Source organism: Cyprinodon variegatus, unplaced genomic scaffold (genome assembly GCF_000732505.1).
Source record: "Cyprinodon variegatus isolate N-32 unplaced genomic scaffold, C_variegatus-1.0 Scaffold935, whole genome shotgun sequence".
NCBI classification, from domain to species: Eukaryota; Metazoa; Chordata; class Actinopteri; order Cyprinodontiformes; family Cyprinodontidae; genus Cyprinodon; species Cyprinodon variegatus.
The window spans coordinates 77146-98270 of record NW_015151388.1 but is presented as its reverse complement, the minus strand read 5'-3'; the positions used below and the strand labels follow the sequence as shown (position 1 = coordinate 98270).

The 21125-nt window shown below is 38.7% G+C and overlaps 1 protein-coding gene across 1 annotated transcript in view; it reads left to right on the top strand.

Annotated features, from left to right (window-relative positions):
- The first annotated feature begins 7358 nt into the window (after positions 1-7358).
- Positions 7359-21125, top strand: part of insig2 (insulin induced gene 2) — a 20347-nt gene continuing 6580 nt past the window's right edge. Inside the window, exons 1-4 of the mRNA XM_015398436.1 lie at positions 7359-7502; positions 10537-10716; positions 17403-17575; positions 19280-19404. Coding sequence (XP_015253922.1) covers positions 10595-10716; positions 17403-17575; positions 19280-19404 — 420 coding nt within the window. The 5' untranslated portion in view covers positions 7359-7502; positions 10537-10594. The remainder of the gene's footprint in view (positions 7503-10536; positions 10717-17402; positions 17576-19279; positions 19405-21125) is intronic.

Here is a 21125-nt window from a genome sequence, read left to right as displayed (position 1 = left end):
AAATGTTGCACTATAAATAAAGCTTTGTAGCAGGTGGAACATGAAACCTACAGCAAAGTTATGCTTTTGCCCAGAGACATTGTCCTCCTTTGCAAAGCTTTTCTAATATCAGTGTGTTGAACTCAAGCAATAACCTACATGCTGTCCCCAAGTCAAGAATTATCCATACCCCTTGCACATTTAATTTTCATGAAACCAAAAAATTGGTTTACCAAGGGAGGCAGGCACCCTTTAAAGGGTACATAAAGTAAAAACGAATATTGAGCTATCTATATTTACTTTTATATATATACATATATATATCTATATATATATCTATATATATATAGATATATATATAGATATATATATCTATATATATACTAAAAAAACAGTTCTCTGTAGGCATTACTTTATTTATACCTTCCCTATAAATACTCACTAGCTTTTTTGCACATCACCAATGATATTTTGATTATTTATTCTGGTAATTTATAGGCATCTCTCGGATTTTAGCCTCTTCGCAGTTTTTCTTGACAGTTTCAGGTCAAGACTATAGTTGGGCCAAACCAAAATCACATTACCATCAGTAAGAATAAACTCAAAACCTGAATCTGACAGGGGTATGAATAATTTGGATCTAAGTTTGAATGTTGCTGGTGCTGTGAATGGAGAGATGGCTCACTGCTGAAGCATCTTGTAGCGACATTTTAGGATTTAGTGTTAGACTTTTTTTCCCTTTCTATTACATGGTTTTATCTCACAGCTACTTTTCAGACCATACAGGAGTGTTGAAAAGAAAAGCCATTACACTTGAAATACAGCTTCACACATGGGTGAGAGTGCATACATTGGCACCTGATAGACACTCTGTTAAGGTGTGCAGGATGCAATAATAGACTATGCTTCAGTTCATGTGATGATTGTCTACCCGAATGCCCAGGAGCCAATGGAGAATTCCATTAAAAATCTCCTAGTTACAGAAGAAGTCATTCTCCACTTCACTCAATTACTACAGCTCTATACAGCTTTGCCGGATTAGAGGGCACAAGTCTTTGGATCTCCCCTGACTCCAACAAGATCAAACCATTGACATTCAAGAAGATGGAAGCTACATTTGAGTTTGGTTTCAAATTGTTTTATGCAAGGCAATATGACAAAACAAGAATTTCTCCGTATTGCTTATTCTTTTAACAAACTGTCTGTTGTAGAAAGCAGCTATCTAGTACTGACTCCTTGTCTACTGTTCTGTGACAACTCTCAGCACTAAAAATGCTGTCCACTGAGTACATTACTGCTGGCATCCTTTCTGCACATGCCACAAAAGATTTAAGGATGCAGTTTAGACTCTATAACCATCACTGTTCCCAACAACCTCAATAAGTTTTACATTCATGCTGATTTTGCAAAGTTTCTATCTTTGTCAATTAAATAACATGTATCTGTCATTTTGCTGCTATTTTCAAATACCCATTACTGTAAAAATGTCCAAAGCTGTATATTTGTTATTTATTCTCCAGGTGCAGTTTTTATATTGTTAAAACACTTAATTTATTAACTCTTAACTATTATTTTATTCATATACACTTTTCTAAGGTCCACATTTGTGTGACAATTTTTTTTTCTATAATCTTGTTGCTGCTGTAACAACAGAATTTCCCCATAAAGGGATTTTCTATTCTATTCTTTTCTATTCTAATGTCCTAGCTGTGATGTGTGTGTGACCATGTTTTTGTTACCTGGTGGGGAGAATTTCCCAGTAATAGTTACTTTTGGGGACCAACAACTGGTCTTCTCTTGGAGCGGGGGTTAGGTTCAAAACTAAGGTACAGTAAGAATCCAGTTTAGGTTACATTTAGGGTTTGGTAATTGTTATGTTTAGGGCAAGAATCTGGGTTGGGCCATTGAAATGAGAGAGAAATTAATGGAAGTCAAGGGTAAGTCCCCACAAGGATAGTGTGACACAACATGTGTGTGAGTGTGTGTGTTACTGTATTTCACACATTTTGGGGTTCATTTTCTAGAAATATAGCATTGTGAGGACTTCCTTGTAGTGCACAATGCCTGGACCCCACATGGGGCACTGCTGTCAGGGGTCATGTTTAGGACTAAGGTGTGAATTGAGTTTAGGATTTTAGGGTCAGGGTTCATGAACCCATCATTTTTAGGTCTAGGGTAAACCTATTGTTGTTTATCAAAATTGTCTGGAAAAAAAATCCTATTCATTCAATCACTCATTCATTCAAAGGTCATGGTTAAGCTGTAGAAATAGATGGAAGTTAATGGAAAGACCCAGCAAAGATAGAGAGACAAGTTATGGGCTGTGTGTGTGTTTGTGTGTGTGTGTGGAAAGAATAAAAAAAAGCCCATTTCATTGTGTAATCTAAGGTCCATGTCCATTTCTACCCTGACAGGTGGAAGATTAACTTGGTTAGGTGCAAAGCTACTGAAGCACACCAAATTAAATTAATGGAACAAATTTCCCTCTTAATTAAGATGAAAATACGTGTCAGTTGTAACCTTGCTGAGCACTAATTATGTACAAATGATTTGTCATCTGTTTCATTCTGAAAAGCCATGGGCTCACCTCTCTGATAGTCCTTGCTGGCTGTTAAGAGATGGCTCTTGATTAACAGTGACAGATTCAACTGTGGAGAAGCTGTATATCAGTGGTTCACCAATCAGCATGGACCTGAGCTCCCTCTCCTCCCTTCTATTAACCTGTACTGTGTGTGCAGCTGAGCAGAACCGGGCCTTGGCTCTCCTTCTTGTATCTTTCCTTGGAATGAAAATAAAAGAGAAGGGATGTGTGGGGGAGGAATAGAATTTGGAGGTATGGATGAAAACAGGGAGCCAATCGATCTTTACATTTTCTAGACCTAACTTTCTCTTTATTTCCAGCTGTCATCATGTGAGAGTTGGACTCTGGCTACCCTAAGAGGAAGACACACCTTAAGATCAATCTAGACGCAGTGGTCTCCAACCCTGGTCCTCAAGATGTACTGTCCTGCAGGTTTTTCGATGCTCCAACACAGCTGAATCAAATTAATGGCTTTGTGAAACATGATGGTATGCTGAAAAAGGTAATTCAGTCATTGCACTATGTTGCTAACTAAGCAAAGTGCAGGTCTCAGTTATTTAGTTTTTAATAAGGCTAATAATAAAAGGCAGAAAAACATCCCACAGAGACTATATCTGCCTCTGGATATATTGCTTTATATAGTATTTAAAAATGTACATAATTTTCCCTTTCTATCATTCATTTATAAGAAAGTGAAACACAATAGTGTAACATAAATAGAAATAAATCAGTAAAAGCATACATGTCTTAAAATGTGAACAGTTCCACTGCATTACTCTGAGCCCAGCAGATGGTGCTCTAGGGCCAGGTTTTCCATGCTTGATGAATCACTGTAATTACAAATTAGCAGGTACACTTTATCTTATTTTGTCCTGTCTTGGAGGAATGTTTTTATGTAATGTTGCAGCCGCTTTGATTTGCATTAGAATTGCAGCCTCTTGTGTGGAAGTAGACACATTCACTAGTCTGTAATCATTGTTCTGCAGGCTTACTCACAAGGGATGTACCCTCCTTTGTCATGATCATTTTGCATGCCACACACATGCTGCCATAGGTTTTTTGCTGGCAGCAATGGTCCATTTGCATTCTCCCCTCCTAGTCCCAAACAGTTGTGCAGTAATATTGACTTTGTTTTAGACTGGCTGCTGATGAGAGCTTCTAACCCTTCCCCACAGTGAAGCAAACATATAATTCACATTCCTTATTTTTCCCCGCTGAACTTGAGTGTTAGTCTATGTTTGTCATTTCAAAATGTCATCAAGCCCACGTGTGAGCTCTCATGAGTGATTTTTTTTTAAACTTTCCATTGTAATATAGGCCCATTAATTTGACACCTGTGATGCCACATTGTACCTCCTGCATGTTCTTTTGTTGAGGTAAATCAGTATGCTGGCACAAGGGAGCTACCTGTGCTCTGAGGTTTATATCTCTGTTCAGTCTTCAGGCAGCTTGTCTGTATGACTTGACTATTCCCCAAGCTACTGAAGAGACAAGGCTGCAATGAAGAGGATGCACGTCATGCACAGGTGCAGACAGAGACAGAATGTCACACAGAGTGTACAGGATAAGTACAGCTTTTTGCATTGTACCATTAACAAGAACTATGTTGACAACAAACATTTCTACAATTTGGAGTTATTTCCTAAATAAATATATAGAAAAATATTTTGTTTTACTGTAATTCCTCCTGTAGTCTCTCATAGGCTTCAAATATTTCCACCTTCTGCTAGGCTATGGTTCATTAGTGCTTCAAAATTCTAAACGGTCTGAAAATCTGGAGGAACAAATGATCCGCAGCCATTTTATTCTGTTCATTTTGTGCCCCTGCCCTAAGTAGTAAAGGTCTCTTCACCAACAGGGCTGTCTAGGCATTGGCAGATGGAAGATAGTGGGAGGGGTTTGGTGTCAGTACAGACCTCTGAGAGGTCATGACGCCTATTATTCTGTAGTCAAGAAGTGCAATCGTCCAGTGAGGATGACATTTACAACCTAGGCTTGACTCCACCCCTCCATCATCATCTACATCTAATCCACACTCAATCTTTTACATTTACACTGACAGGGCTGACAATGGCCTGATAATGAAAAGATCCCTAGAGAAAAGCAAGGGAAGGATGATGTATTGTATCACCCACTATTCCCTGACAATGTCAGGGAACCTGAAAGTGGCCATTGACCACTGACTGCTAATTGAAAAACCTGAAGCCCCACAACCTACAAGCCTAATTTGATCCTCCTAATTCCCGGGGTTAATTGATTGTCCTATGGGACTGATGCTAGAAGGACAGCCCAAAATCTTTCAGGGACCCTGAACAGATTTTTCTATGGAGCTAGTTTATCACAACCTTTTCTAACACAGGAAGTATTTATGGATCAGTGTTATTGTGTTCTTTTTTTGTTTGTCTGCTTCTATCTTTTCGAGACCCCAGTTAGACTCCAGTTTCAGCAGGCCTTCAGTAGAGACTAACCAGGACTGGTTCTGCAGGAGGTATCTTCCTGTTATACAGGATTTTCTTATTCTCCACTGTCACTCGGTGCGAGGTTGAACAATAACCCATTGTTACCTATATATTGGCCAAAGTAGCAGCTAAACACAGCATTTGGTTTTCTACATTGGTTTATTTTTGTTGTTTTGGGTGAAGTGGATTTGTTTGGGTTGTGGTTCTTTGGTAGGCAACATCTTGTTTTAATTTTTGTAAAAAGGTAAATTGATTTCACTTTACAATATTTTGTTTTTGTTTAAATCTTCATAAAAGGAACATTCATGAGTTAAAGAGTTAAAATATTGTGAAATACTCACCTCTGCTGGTTCACTCTCCAAGCAGATGTGTACAGGACTGTACCTTTGGATAATTGATAACATCCTTTTAAAAATGGTTTCTTCCAATTTAGTTCCTCCTCTATGTAAGAAACATGTCTGCCATTGTTCTTGGTTGGTGTAGTTTGGTTGATGTCCTGCACCAGGAAAAAAATTAAAGTTTTGTCAGCTGAAAACTCTTCAGAGCATGTACTTCTTTCAACCAGTTTCGGTCCCATCTCCAAGACTGCTTGGCCTCCTGACAAGTGTGTGACAGAGGAATTGCCATGGTATGGTTTGACATGGTATCCCAGAGCAACAGGACCGTTTGAATAACAAGTGACTGTGGGCGTGTCTGGAGGGTGGCAATGTCCTTATTTAAGATTGTGGTGGCCTGGTGGAAAAATTGTTCATTTGCCTGGTGGTTCTGGTCCTGATGAATCTGAACCTTCATTTTGATGGGAGGAGTGTGAATTGTGAGTGAGCTGGGTGAGATGAGTCGTCCACTATCCTGCTAGTCCTCTGCCGGGATCTTCTATTGTGCAGAATACATACACACAGGCTCCTGTTGGAGGCCTGTGAGGTGGAACTGCATGCACGATGCGCTCCAGTCTGCTCTTGGTGTGGGCAGAGGATGCAGGGAGCCACACAGTGATGGAGGAGGTTAGGATTCTCTCAATGGTGGCGCTGTAAAAGTGGAAGTGAACCATGCAATAGAGGTTCATTTTGTAGAACAATCTGAGGAAGAACATCCTCGGATGTGCTCGCTTTATGACCGTGGCCGAGTGTTTCTCTCATGCTTGAGTTTGCTGGTGATGGTAGTCCCCAGGAACTTTACAGAGTTCACCACCTGAACTGCAGAGCTGTTGATGAGAACTGGGTGGTGGAGGAAGCCTGCGAAAGTCTATGACCATCTCCATCATCTTGTTGACGTTGAGCTCCAGGTTGTTACGTCTACACCACTCTGTCAGCTGTGACACAGTGTCCTTGTATACCATCACATCGTTGTTCTTGATGAGGCCCAGGACTGTGGTGTCATCTGCAAACTTGACCAGTTTGATGGATGAGGGGCTGGAAAGGCAGTCATTGGTGTACAGGGAGAACGGGGGAGAGGACAGAACCTTGTGGAACACCGGTGTCGCTAGTAATGGGGTCAACTAAGCTGCCGATCCGCACTTGTTGCTTTCTGTTTGTGATGAAGTCAGTGATCCACTCATATATGGGGCTGGGAACGTGTAGCTGAGGATAGATTGTGCTACCATAGATAGGTGAACTCTACCCAATATCCCCAAAGTGCAGCACAGAAAACATTCTAATCAGATTCCTGAAGCTCATTTAACAAAACTCTTTTTGATGAAGATAAAAAGAAAAGCTTTTCTCCAAACACCTTCAGACAATAGAGCTCCCCATCTAAACTAGGCGGAACCCAACTGAGCCAAAATGACCTTGTTGTTGAAAGGCATTTTCAGCCACTTGTATTTTCAATTCAAACTTATAATACTTTTGATAATAGTATAGCGAATATATCATGCATGCTCAATGAATCCATTATTATTATTTCTTTATGACATCTTGTCTATATTTTAACTTTTTAAACCAGTTTGTATATTAAAATATACAAACTGGTTAAAAAAGTTAAGGCAAGTATCACTACTTTTGCATTATTTTCATTTTGTGCAAAATTGTATTCTGTCTTCAGCATCAACGTGTAGTTTAATCCTTTTAGTCTTTCTGCTAGTTTTAGGAGATAATGTATAATATTGTAATGATGCAACATTATTTAGTTTTTTTTACAAAACCTAATTAACTGTAAACGTTTGAATTTCAATTTTAGGGCTATTGATTAACAGCATCTATCTTTTTAAAGCCATTTTCTTTTAATATATATCAATACTTCTAATTTTTCTTTTAACGTTTAGATTTTTTATTATTTTTTTTTTTTAAGCAGCGTCAACTTAAATTTACGTCACTGGTCTGTCCAGAATAACGTCGTTACGTCGTTGTTGTTCATGCTAATCAGCCGGAAGTAGCTTCACTGAGAAGCGAAAAAGAAATCTTTAAAAACTTGTCTGTTTCTTAGTATTGAAGTGAGTCTTTGTAAAGACCCTTTGCCATGTGCAGCGGGAACTTCCGCGGCAGAAGAAGGTAAGGATGGACTTTGACTTGACCTGGTTTGGGTGATGTTATACAAACCCTCGTCCAGTAGCTATCTGTAGCCACTGTGTTGTAACCGTCCATTGTGATTAGCTTTGTCTAGTTTAGAGACCCAACATTTTTTAAGTTGTTTGGAGATGGTAAAGAACATAACGAGCTTCTGAGACTGGTGACTGAGAATCAGCTAGCTGACATGCACGCGCGCGCACACGCATACATACCAAAAAAGTACCAGAACCAGTATGGTAGGATTTATGAGTTTACTCACGACCGATAACAACCGCTTCTTTAGTACCTGAAATAAAGATGGAAAGTGTTTCTTTCCTTGTAAAATCACTGTAGTTTTTTTTTTTTTTGTAAATGTTGTTGGTTAAGTTTTTTTTTTCCCTTACAAATTTGGAGTAAAAGTTTCACAACGTACTACCCTGTCACAGTTTTCAGGGCTTTTTATCTAATTCACCGCTGGCTGATATGTAAGCTGAAGTTGGGGCCTCTGCTCACTCAGCATTTTAGCCAGCAGTGTTAGAAACTCTGTGGAAAAAAGTTACTGTTATTTCAATCTGAAAAACTCACACGAAGAGAAAAGAGAATTAGAAGAAATTTATTGATATAATTACTTTGTCTTTCGCGCTCAGACCTCAATATAGCGGTTCATTTTGATAGATATCAATGAACAGGAGCAAAGAATAGAGCGGTTTCCCCCCAGGTCTGAAACCAGTGATTGAGTGGAGATAGATGAAGTTGGTCAGTCTGTAGACTGCTGGTTAGCGAGATGGTATGCTGAGCTTAATGGGGAGATCCAGTGGACTGCAAGAGCTGATACTAGAGCTTCACACAGGGACCTGGAAGATGAGAGTCCAGTTGGATAACACAGGTTGAGAGAACCTGTTCATGATGAGCAAGCATGGAGAGACAGTGGAGAGGAAAAACTCCCTGTTGGGAAGAAACCTCTGGCAGAACCAGGCTCAACATGGCGGTCTTCTGCTGGACCGGTTGAAATGAGACGTGGGATGCAGTAAGAGTCCGGGAGGAATGACACTCTGATGAAGCTTTAGCTACGATGGTGGAGGAGGGGCTGTAGGTGGGTTGAAACAGGGGTAAGCTGAACAAAGTCAGACAGCGCAACCACTGCCTGCGCACTAGGTAGCAGACAAGTTGTGGATCGGAGGCCTTTTAAGATGAGCTTTGGAAGCCGATTGGCTTTTGTGGAGGTGTGGTTCAAAGCTGATTGAACCGTTTGCCCAAATTGCTTCAACGATCCCCACAGTTCATGAGGCTCCATGTGAACATGTTACACCTACTGGTGTAGCTGCGTTTTTACCCAATCTATATTTTTACTAGGGCAAACCAATACAAATTAGTCTCATTAGCCAAAATAATTAAGTATAATCGCAACGTTCAAAAATCAAGGGCAGGTCTTGAACCATCAGCCTCTGGAGAGAGATTCTGCTCAGATTTTGATCATTACTTTGTTTATTCTCACCAAAAAAGTTTTAATCAACTAGATTGGTTGGAAAAACAACCAATCTATTCTTAGAATCTATCCAAACTTTATCCAGCTGACAGCAACTCTCCCCCAAACTCCATCATCTTGACTGCTCATCTCATAACATCACTAGCTGTGTTACAGGTAGATGTAAGAGAGCAATTAGTTTCTTCTGATCAATTTCCGTCTAGGCTCCATGTGAGTCCACGTCTTGACACACACAAAAACAAAAGTTCAGGCCAACCAAATGGAGATTTTCAACATTACTCTTCAAGTCTTGATGAAAAGTAGAAATTGGGTTTAGTTCTGAATTTTAGATCAAAGTCCTGAAAGCCCTAGCCCTCGACTGCTATTGTCCCGCACCTTTTAAATAAACGATATTTCCAAAAGTATTTGTTTATATGCTTTGACACACATGAGCTTATGTGACATCCCATTCCTAATCCATAGGGGTTTAGTAAGACATTGCTACAGTACACCCTTTGCAGCCATAACACCTTGAACTCTGCTGGAAAGGCTTTCCACAAGGTTTTTAATTTTAATTAAAAACCTTACAATCTTTTTAAATTGGGATGCAGTGCACTATTTTTGGGCTAACTCCACCCAAGCTGCACATTAGTGAGGCGGTTGTACAATAACTCGAGTGTATACGTAGGGGAAGAGGTATCTCTAGGAGTTTTTGGACACTTGCTGTTGAATATTGACTTTGAGACTACTGCCCCAGGGTTTAAAGACCCCACAGAGCTACAAAGCAAAGCAGCACTGAGACCAACTGTTTCACTCTGCAGCCTTAACTTTGTTTCCTCAAAATGTAACCGTTTGTAAAAATGTCAGTTAAACATGTTTGTTATTGGTCTCAATTTTCTTTTAATATAAATTTGAAGCTGCAGAGATTCGCTGAAGCCTGGCAGATGCCAATTGTTTCTGCAAAAATCAAATTCGATTTATTATAAAAGAGCTATGATTTATACATTCTTCATTGTCTTCAACCAAACATATATTTTTTTTCTTCAGAAATGACATGTTAATATGCCACTGCTAACAAAGCAGTTTATTCCTTTGAGAAAATTCATTGAAGAAATAAATTGAATATTAAAAAATGGTGGTGATGAAGTATGGAACTTTGCCTTTTTACCTCCACTAAGGAGGTAATGTTTTCATTAGTGTTTGTCTGTTATTGAGGAATTTTTCAGCTATTTTCAGAGAAGGTGCGTATTGTGACTGCCAACAAATGATTACATTTTGATGATTATCCGGATCACAATCTGGATCCAGGAATGTTTTTGAAAGATTCTGTAGATAAAGGTATTAATTTAAGGTGAAAGTGACCAAATGTCTGGGGAAGTTAGCTACTTGGTGTACTGGAACTGGTGCTAATTTGTGCACTCTCATTCTGCTTATCTATTTTTCTATCGATTAGGTCGATTTATTGTTAATCCTAATAACTTTTAAATGTAGAACTATTAAATAAAATGCAGTAGAATTGCTGTTAAATCATTTGTATGAGTGGCTCTTATTTATTGTTTTTTCTCTGTCTAGCTTCGGTATGCCAGATGAGACTTCTGGTCATGGTGGAGAACGATACTTGCTGTTCTGAATGAACAAAACAGTGAGGATTATGAGCAGCAGTGGATTAACCGGTGACCAGCAGCAGGGGACAGGATCTGCAGAGGCACAGCATCGTTTGCAGGGACCATATGTGTCTTATATCACCCACAGGTTAGCTTTTCCTCTGTCTCGCATTACCCTGATGTTTGATTAGCCATTTGTGTAATGTTAATTTAGTTCTTGGATATGAACCTCGAGTTACAGGGCTGTGAAAAAAAATTTAAAAATCGCCTGAAGTTTGTCCCAACTGTAATGAAAAGTCAAAACATTCCACTGTCCTCACATTTAAGCCGGCCATACACTGTACGATTTTTTATTTTTTTTAATTTTTTTTGCCCTTTTCGTGCTGATTCTCCTGTTGTGCAAGATTTTTTCGATCGGGCCTACTTTCAGCCTGATTGTGCATCATGTAGTGTACAGGGGGTAACCAGGGCCTATCAGCCTCCCAAGACCATCTTCCGATCCGGATTTGTAAGGTTGGGAGAAAATCAAACCTGTTTGAAATTTAACAGGCCGTCATAAGGTGGTCATGGGCAAATCGCTCAGTGGGCATGCACAAACAAGGATTCTTCTTCTTCCTCTCAGAAGAAAACACAGAAGCATGGCCGGGGTGCCTGTGAAATTTAGGTCTTTCTGCAAAATAGACTGTAGGAGCCACATTTGCTTTGTTGTCTTTGTGTCTTTGTCCAAATATGTCGTCGCCTTTTCTTTTTAGGGCTTTCAGCGGAAAAAATTGCACAAAAATCCTTAACGCAGCGCGTTTCTCTCTAGTAAGCTTCATATTCCTCTTCTACCTGTTTGGTTTGCGGATAGACAAGTCCAAGTAGCGCCATCTCACTGCTGAGCTGAGTCTGACGTCGCTTTTAGACAGTTTTAGCAGGTAGATCGCATCAGAGCGTCGGGCCACACAGTGTGAGACCATACATCGTGAGCTCTGAACTCAGACTGTACAACAAAACTCTGTGGTTTTGTCATACAGTTGATCTGTAGCTGTGTGCAACGATTAAAATAATCGTACACTGTATGCCCAGCTTTAGGTTTCCTTATGTCTTCCTCAGCTTCCTACTACTATAAGAAGAAAAGAAAAGTTCAAAACATCTGGATTAAGCTTTGATAATAACAATGGAGGCTCACAGTGACTGCAGTACAGTGCCTCTGAAAAGGTTATTAGAAATGGCATGCCAAAACATTCAGTGGTGTCAGATACTTTTTTTTAAAGAAATCATGAAGTATGACTGCAGCTGTGATTGAATTTTGATCCTGACCTTTTTTTTCTATAAAGTAATACAAATATTTTTTTCAAACAAACAAAGAGAAATTATTATTCACAAGATTTATTAGGGCTGGATGATATTGTATTTTTACATATCACAATACTGTTTTTCAATTAAGCGATATGGATATATATCATGATATAAAACCAATCACAATTTGTCAAGTTTAAATGTTCCGTACCTCATTAGTGAGATGTGAAACCAAAGCAAATTGTTGATAAAAAAAAAAAAAAAAAAAAAAAAAAAAAAAATCTTTTAAATATAACAGATGTACTAAAGGACATATATACAAAAAACAAAGTCAATCAACTCAATAAATAAACCAGAAACAAAAAGAAAATTCTCAGACTCTGTCCTGGTATAGATTGTTTTTTTTAATAATAAGAAATGGAACAAAGCAAAAAAAGAGCAGTGATTTGAGTCAGAAAATCAGTGCACATTAGAGCAGTTTTCAAAGACAACATAATATAAAATGCTACCATTTCTTATTATGGGGCAATAAACAAGGGAAAATGTAAATCTAATCACTTCCAAGTATAACAGGGAAACAAGCTAAATGGGCATATAAGTAATTCCTTCACTATCAAATAAAAATGCCAGTAAAAAAAAGATTCTCACTCTGTCATATAGTTTCTTTTATTTAGTAAATAAAAGTGTTACAAATTCAACAGGGTGAAAAATAAAAACCTTCTTGTTTAAGTTCTTGGTTCACATTCAAACAACTTCAAAGACAACATAAATAAAAAAGGAAAAAGTATGAAACACTTTCAGCTCATTCTCAACAATCTCTCTGTACTCTGAATAAAGCTTTGGAAGTGCTGTCTGAGAGAAATGTTTACGCCCAGGGAGTTGATTAGCCGCTTGAATCCCTAATTTTTTCGACTGTTTTAACTGGTAACATGTCTCTAGTGAGACAGAATGCTATGGCAGAGGTTATGTCGCAGTGTCTCTTCATTTATTTTTTTGTTATACAGCATAAAACCAGAGACGTCTGACCCTATGGACTTTTGCTGCTGGCCAGGCTTTCCCCTGGTTGTCTCTGGTGTAGAATGAACCCTGGATTAAGTCTGACATTATGCGTGCTTTAAAGTGTGGAACTGCTTCAGGTGGTAAAAAATGTTGGTGGTATTTCCAGACTTTTGTCGGAATATGCCCTCTGCACAACTCGGTTTTACGTCTAATTTTAAATACGCGAAAAACCTCCACACTGTCGAACTTCTTAAGCCCTTCATTCCAACAATCTCCTCTTCTTCCATAATGTTACCCAAGTTCTTCTCTATTGGTTTCTCTCCAGAAGGAATGCTCTTTTTTGTTTTTGTTTTTTTTTGTTGAGTTGGCTGCTGCAGCCCAAACATACCACATATGTTTACACAAACGATACTCTTGTGCCATAGGTAAACAAGTCAAGCTTACCTGACCTGGCTCTGTTCCTATTGGTTCGTCATGGCACTACTTCATTAGGATTGGCTACTATCCTAAAATGAAAGAAATGTTTCTATCACTGTAGTCTCATACTTCAATCGAGAAAAAGTTATTTCACAATACATATTGTTATTGTTTTATCGCCCAGCCCTAGTATTAATACAGAGGTGTTTTTAAAAATAGCTGTTATAAAATTTGTTTTTTTTTCTTGACTGAAATTGGCATAGAAAATCTCATATTAGGTTTAAGTGTTAATATTTGTGTCATCCTAGTATTTCCTAAAAGCAAGAGCCACCCTCTCAAGCATAGCCAGTACTTCGGCTTAATGAGACTTTAGTCTAATGATACTTTAGAGATGTGATCTAGTCATCTGGTTTTAAGGTAAAAGTCCGGTCAGGAAGGAATAACCAATAGTTCATTATCTACTGTATACCTAAAACAAATACGTTCATGGTGAATTAATGAATTTAGCGTTAATCAGTAAAAAAAAAACAAAAAAAAAAACAATAATCTTCGCTGCGATCACTGGCGGGACTGGCCATTTTTGCCCAAATATAGTATTCTCCCTGCTTTACAAGCAAAACCAATAGGATGTACTAGAAACATCTCAACAAGAATTTTTTAAGATTTCCAGGGGACTTCACCATTGATATTCGCGAGATCTAAAGTTAAACTGACAATGCCCATGTGCATGGCAGTTGCACGCTGTAATACATCGCCGATTCATGATCCTCCACCGGTTCATTGTTAGATTACTAACTTGAAGAGGGAGGATTTGCCATTGAACTTCTGTCCAGGGAAAAACACGTAATTTGTAGCCAGCATTTGGAAGAAGAATGTTTTCAAGATGACTTGGATAATAGCGCGTTGTGAAAAATACCAGATACAGCACTGGGACTTGCTTAACTGCCGATACCGCACTGTGACATCACAAACCGGTAGGTGGCAGTAGTGTTCTTTGAAAAACGTGGATGTCTCTGGTAAATTACATTCAGAAGTTTGAATTCTGAATATGATTGGACTTTTACTTTAAAACTCAAGAAAACATCTGCACATGCATATCCCTTCTGGAAAAAAACAGTCATGGTGAATTTGCTGGAATATGATACAAACCCCCCTGCGATGGACTGGCGACCTGTCCACGTTGTACCGTGCCACTCGCCCATATACAGCTGAAGATGGGCACCAGCACCCCTCGAGACCCCAGCAGGGATAAGTGTGACAGAAAATGGATGGATGGATGATACAAACCAGTGTTGAACGTTTCTTATTTTCAAAACAATATCACATTCCTTCGTCACCTGTTTTTCTGACCTTCATAAAATTCAAGCAAACAAAGACAAGTAAGCCTGAGAGACTATTTTTCACAATTCATTATAAGCTAGCAAAACATTTCATTACTAGTTCTGAAAAGAGACTAAAGGTCCCAAAGGATTTCTTTAAATTTTAAGCTATTCTGAAACATTATTAAGGCTGGTGGCAGCGCCAGGTGTATCTTTAGGACCCAGCAATTAGAGGGGCTTAACCCCAGGCAAGATGCTTTACTGCATGTGCAACACGCACAAAAGCATTTTAGTTTAAGAGACGTGCAAGATAGCTTTTACATGCAAAATGCACCCTTTGGAGTTAACTTTAGTTAAAAGCAGTCTGGTGTTAATGCCTTTTTGAATGCATTTACAAAATAGGCTATTTCAAGACACTTATGTGAACACAACTGTCTTTGTGCTATGTTGTGTATGCTATGTTCTCATTCCTATCTGGGCTAACAGACCATTAAAAATGGTGCTTTTGGTAGATGGACACAAACATGTTTTTTTGGAAACAAGTTGAATTTATTTAATCCTAAGCACTACATTAAGGATAATCACTTTTTTATGTTCAACAATATACTTGAAAAAAATATTTAACAATCATCGTCTCTCCCTCTGGAATCACAGGTTCCCTAAACTACCTAGTTTACTCAATTACTTGCCAGATGGGAGAAGCATTAACGGGTACCTTCTAGGGTTGGGCAATTAATTGCATTTGCAATTAAGGGTGTGCAAAATAATTGTCATGACGATGCATCGCGATTCTAATTTTTGTGATCTCCTGCATCGATTCTTGAAGGCAAGAATCGATTATTAAAAAATAAAAAAAAAGAACAAATAAAATACATTAATGGTCGGCGCACATCAGCCAAATCATGTCGCTGCGGATGTGTTGACACCAGCTGCCTTGTGTCACAAGCATTTCCGGCCGTGGAGTCATATGAAATAAAACATGGAGGACACTATGAAAATTTGCCCTGCGGTTCCATCACATTTCAAGTCAGATGCTTGGATGCATTTTGGCTTTAAAAACAACGAAGGTAAAAATGAAATTGATATGACGCACATCATTTGCAAAAGGGGAAATATACATCTGAATGTTTTCATTTAATTGGTTTAAAGGACCACTGAGGCCATGTAAACGGCACTGATTATCCTTATTTAGTTATTTTAAGTTTGATGAATCCTAAGATCATTTTGTCAGTGTGTCCATGCCAGTAATAGTAACATTTCTGTCCAGTATTTTTCATGGCAACACCTCCAAAAGTCGTTTTAATAAATACAGCTATGTATGAATTCAGTTTCTTTCAGTTATGTATCAATTGAAGACACTATCCAGATCATACCCAGCCAGTCAGCCACTGGTAAAGGCTGTATCTTTTTCTTACAGTGTTCAGTGAAAATATCGCAATGCATCACAATATTTCAAGTATCATGATGCATCGTGATAGAAATGCATCGTGGCATGTGAATCATGATTCGAATCGAATCATGACCTCTTTGCCAATACCCACCCCTATTTGCAATATAATCGCAATTTAAAAAAAATATTTTTCAAATCGCAGAGGCACTCAGTTTTTAATCACAATACATTTAACAACAGTAAGACATAAAATTTCTCCCTCCAGCCCTTTAGGCGGCAGTAATACGATTAAAATCGGTATGCTGCCGCACAGAAAGGAAGTCGGAGTTGCAGCTAGCACCTTGATTAATATTAATGCATTGTAGTAGAAATAAGAATTTGTTTGTGCAATTTTAACAGTAAAGTCCTACAACACTGGACTCTGGACAATCAGGTTTTAAGGTAAAAAAAACCAAACTAAAACCCTGGAGTAAAACATTGACTTAACATTGTGCAAAGCATTATTGCTTAAAATCGCAATATTGATTGAAAATATTCGAAATTTAGATTTTTGGCAAAATTGATCAGCCCTAGTACCTTCTGGTTTTCAGACTGAAAAAATTGTCAATTACATTTTAATGGCTCAGCTGTTGAACAATGTCTTTTTCAATGGACCTGACCGCAAGATTGTGTTGCTGAAACATTGTTTGCACAGCCAACATAGTTCACTGAAAGACCTTTCACATGAGCTGTTAAAGCAGCGTAATGACACCTATCAATACTTGTGTAAATGTTATTCATGGGTTTATAGTTGCAATATTGATAAACTATTTATTTCAAGATTGAATAAATTATCAATTTACAACGCTGAACTTAAGTGAGATAAACAGTTTGTGGACATCTAACCTCCTTAACATTTGTTCCATCATTGTCCTCCACTCTGTCATCTGGCTTGGACTGCAGCTGCAGTATTTGGGGTTTTCATCATCAATATTTAAAAAAAGAAAGGTTTGAAATGTTTTGGTCTTTGAAGGGTGCTTAAGAAAATAAAGGAGCACTAAGTGCTTCTGTTTGAAAAAAGGTTGCTAATCTAACAAAGCAGCCAATAGAAACAGCCCTGGTTAAAAAATGAGATGGATTTGTTTATATACTAATTAAAAACTATGTATTTTTCTATCTTCTCTAAAGGGTAAACCTTGTCCCTGGTTTGCTCTTATGTTCAGTAATTTAGTCAGAGATGGATGTTTTTTTAACTTCTGTATATAGACCTTTAATTTTACCTACTTTGCTTATCATGTTCCAATTTCTAAGAGGCTAAGCTTTCTTTTGAGGGTTGCTCATTCAGTCTATAGTGTCCTAATGCTGCAGTCTTCTGTAATGTGACAATACTCAAATGAGCACTAATTTGTCTGACCGTTTTGTTTTGTGATTTTGTTTTTTCCCTTATAGGACCACCAACCTTTTGATCAGAGGGGGGATGCTGTTTTTTGTGGGTGTCTTCCTGGCTCTTGTGCTAAACTTACTTCAGGTGCAGAGAAATGTAACACTGTTCCCCCCAGATGTCATCAGTAGTGTCTTCTCCTCGGGCTGGTGGGTGCCACCCAGCTGTGGGTTTGCTTCAGGTGTGTGAAAGTGTGTAAAAATTATGAGTTGGAAGCACAACGGAATCCTTATGATTTAGTAACAACAGGTCCTTCTCAAAATATTAGCATATTGTGATAAAGTTCATTATTTTCCATAATGTAATGATAAAACTTGAACATTCATATATTTTAGCTTTATTGCACACTAACTGAAATATTTCCGGTCTTTTATTTTCTTTATACGGATGATTTTGGCATATCATGAAAAAGGTCTCTAAACGATCTATGCACCTAATCATCTGAATCAAGAAATTACCTCTAAACACCTGCAAAGGATTCCTGAGTCCTTTAAAACTCCCAGCCTGGTTCGTCAATCAAAACCCCAATCATGGGTAAGATTGCTGACCTGACTGCTGTCCAGAAGGCCAACATTGACACCCTCAAACAAGAGGGTAAGATATTTCTGAAGGAATAGGTTGTTCCCAGAGTGCTGCTGTAACAAGGCCCCTCAGTGGGAAGTCTGCGAGAAGAAAATAGTGTGGCAGAAAATGCTGCACAAAGAGAAGAGGTGACTGGACCCTGTGGAAGATTGTGGAGAAGGGCTGATTCCAGACCTTGGGGCACCTGCGGGAGAAGTGGACTGAATCTGGAGTAGAAACATCCAGAGTCACCGTGCACAGGCGTGTGCAGGAAATGGGCTACAGGTGCCGCATTCCCCAGGTCAAGCCAGTTTTGGACCAGAAACGGCAGCAGAGGCACCTGACCTAGGCTACAGAGAAGCGGCACTGGCCTGTTGCTCAGTGTTCCAAAGTACTTCTTTCGGATAAAAGCAAATGTTGCATGTCATTTGGAAATCAAGGTACCAGAGTCTGAGGGAAGACTGGGGAGAAGGAAATGCCAGAAGTCCAGTGTCAAGTACCCACAGTCAGTGATGGTCTGGGGTGCCATGTCAGCTGTTGATGTTGGTCCACTGTGTTTTATCAAGGGCAGAGTCAATGCAGCTCGCTATCAGGAGATTTTAGAGCATTTCATGCCTCCATCTGCTGAAAAGCTTTATGGAGATGGAGATGAAGATCACAGTGCCAAAACCACTGGTAAATTGTTTACTGACCCCATGGTATCACTGTGCTCAATTGGGGGATATCGTTAAGAGAAAGTTGAGAAACGCAAGACCCAACACTCTGGATGAGCTAAAGAGTACTATCGAAGCATCCACGGCCTCCATTACACTTCAGCAGAGCCACAGGCTAATTGCCTCCATGCCACACCGCATTGAAGCAGTAATTTCTGCAAAATGGAGTACATAATAATTTGAAGGTTGACTTTTTTTTTTTTTTTTTTTATTAAGAAAACTTTTCTTTTATTGGTCGGATGAAATATGCTAATGTGAGATAGGAATTTGGGGTTTTCATGAGCTGTACGCCAAAATCATCTGTATTAAGACAATAAAAGACCTGTAATATGTCAGTTAGTGTGCAATGAATCTAAAATATATGAATGTTCAACTTTTACATTATGGAAAATAATGAACTTGATCACAATATGCTATTTTTAAAAAGGACCTGTATTGCTACAGCCACAGGACAAAAAAGTACAATAAATATAGCTCAATCAGTGTGTTTTCATTTGTGCATATTTGACTTATAACTGAAGCGGCAGTGGTTAAACAATGTTTTGCCTGCTTATCAAAATACCCAAACTGCTCTTTTTTTTGCATTTTCTTTTTTCTTTTGTCCTCCACAGCCATGATTGGGGTGTTGTACCCCTGCATCGACCGAAGGCTTGGTGAACCTCACAAGTTCAAGCGGGAGTGGTCCAGTGTGATGCGATGTGTGGCTGTGTTTGTTGGTATCAACCATGCCAGCGCTGTATCCTTTATTTAGGCTAATTGTTAGTTTTTTTTTTTTTTTTTATTGACTGAAAAAAAACAAGCAAAAAACGTTTATATCGGTTTTATTACAACAAGGGTGATCAATACAGTGGAGATGGGTAAAAAAAAAAAAATCAAGATACACAATCGTCTAAATTTCCGTGAAAAGTGGTGGGGATGAAGACATGCAGACATTACACTCGTGTAGTTTATTTTATATGGGAGAATTATCCTGCCATAATGCAAGAGCACATAATTTCAATTTGAGAAAAGAATTTCATCTTCTTGCACTCAAAACTTATAATGCTCACACTCAAAACATGCGCTCTCTCTCAAATATTTTCTCTTCTCTCTCAAATCTTTGTTTCTTTTCTCAGATTTAATGCTTCTTGCACAGATATTTTCTCCTCTCGCTTGCCTCCTTCTCTTCACGCACAAACCGCGCTCTGCTCGAGTCTCAAATACGCTCGCAAACCCGTAGGCTCTGCTTGCAGATTTTTTCTGCTCTCTCACGGATTGCAGCTGGATCGTCGTCTAGCAACCTTTCCAGCCAATAGAACGACAGCCTCGGAAAGGGTGCGCTTGTTTAACCCTACTGAGTGTGCCTGTGCTACTACGCCACTTATAATAGCGTCAGCTAAAACTGCTATTTACAGTAGTTTTGTGGCTCGATTCAGCAAAGTTCAGTACTTATGGATAACCCAAAAAATCCTGAATTAAGTAAAATGTTGGATAGTTATTTCCAATTATTATTATGGTGTTATGTGTCCAGTCAGCTTTCTTATTGACATGAACACCCAGGTATTTGAAACTCTCCACAGTTTCTATGTCCTGCCCCTGAATGTTCACACAGGGTCGTCTCCTGAAGTCGATCACCATCGCCTTGGTCTAACTGGTGTTTAAACAAAGGTGTTTTTTCTCACAAGAGTCCACAAAGTCCATGATGACTGACCAGTACTCCAGCTCATTCCCCTCAGACACACAGCCCACAAGGTGAAGGTGTAGGGTGAAGAGAAATGGAGACAGGACGGTGCCCTGGAGGCCCCAGTGCTGCAGACTGCCACTGACAGCCCTGTGGCTGCAGGGCTGTCAGTCAGAGAAAATCCTGACTTTGATTTTCTTATAGAAGTCAGGAGAAAAAGATTTGTCTTCCAGGGTCAAGTCATCCACGCCTCCGAAAATTAATGATCTCACTCTTAACTAAATATAAAATTTGAGGTCTGATTAAACATGATAATGAAATTTAAATAAATAAATAAATAAATACCAATTTTAATATAATACAGTACTTATTATTTATTAACCTGCTGATATAGCCAACAAACCGCATAGTTAGTCCAATGAAAAGCTCCTTTGAGGTGTAAACAGAGGTGGCTTTCAGAAGACATAAGTCTCCTTTCCTTGTAATGTCCTACTTGAGCTGCGATTGGACTCCTCTTTCGGACCAATTGTCCACTCATCCAACATTTTAAAACATCCATAACTCACTGACAGGTTAAAACGTAAAGATTTGCCATTATACTAACAAAGTATTTCAAGATAATAATTTAATATGTCGGTTCTTTGCTTTTGTACATAACAAACCACTAATTGTTTAAAATAACTTAATTCAGAATTTTTTTTGGTTATCCATAAGTATTGAACTTTGCTGAATCGAGCCACAAAACTTCTGTGCATAGTAGGGGTGTAAATAATAATCGTTTTGTATCGATGCATCGA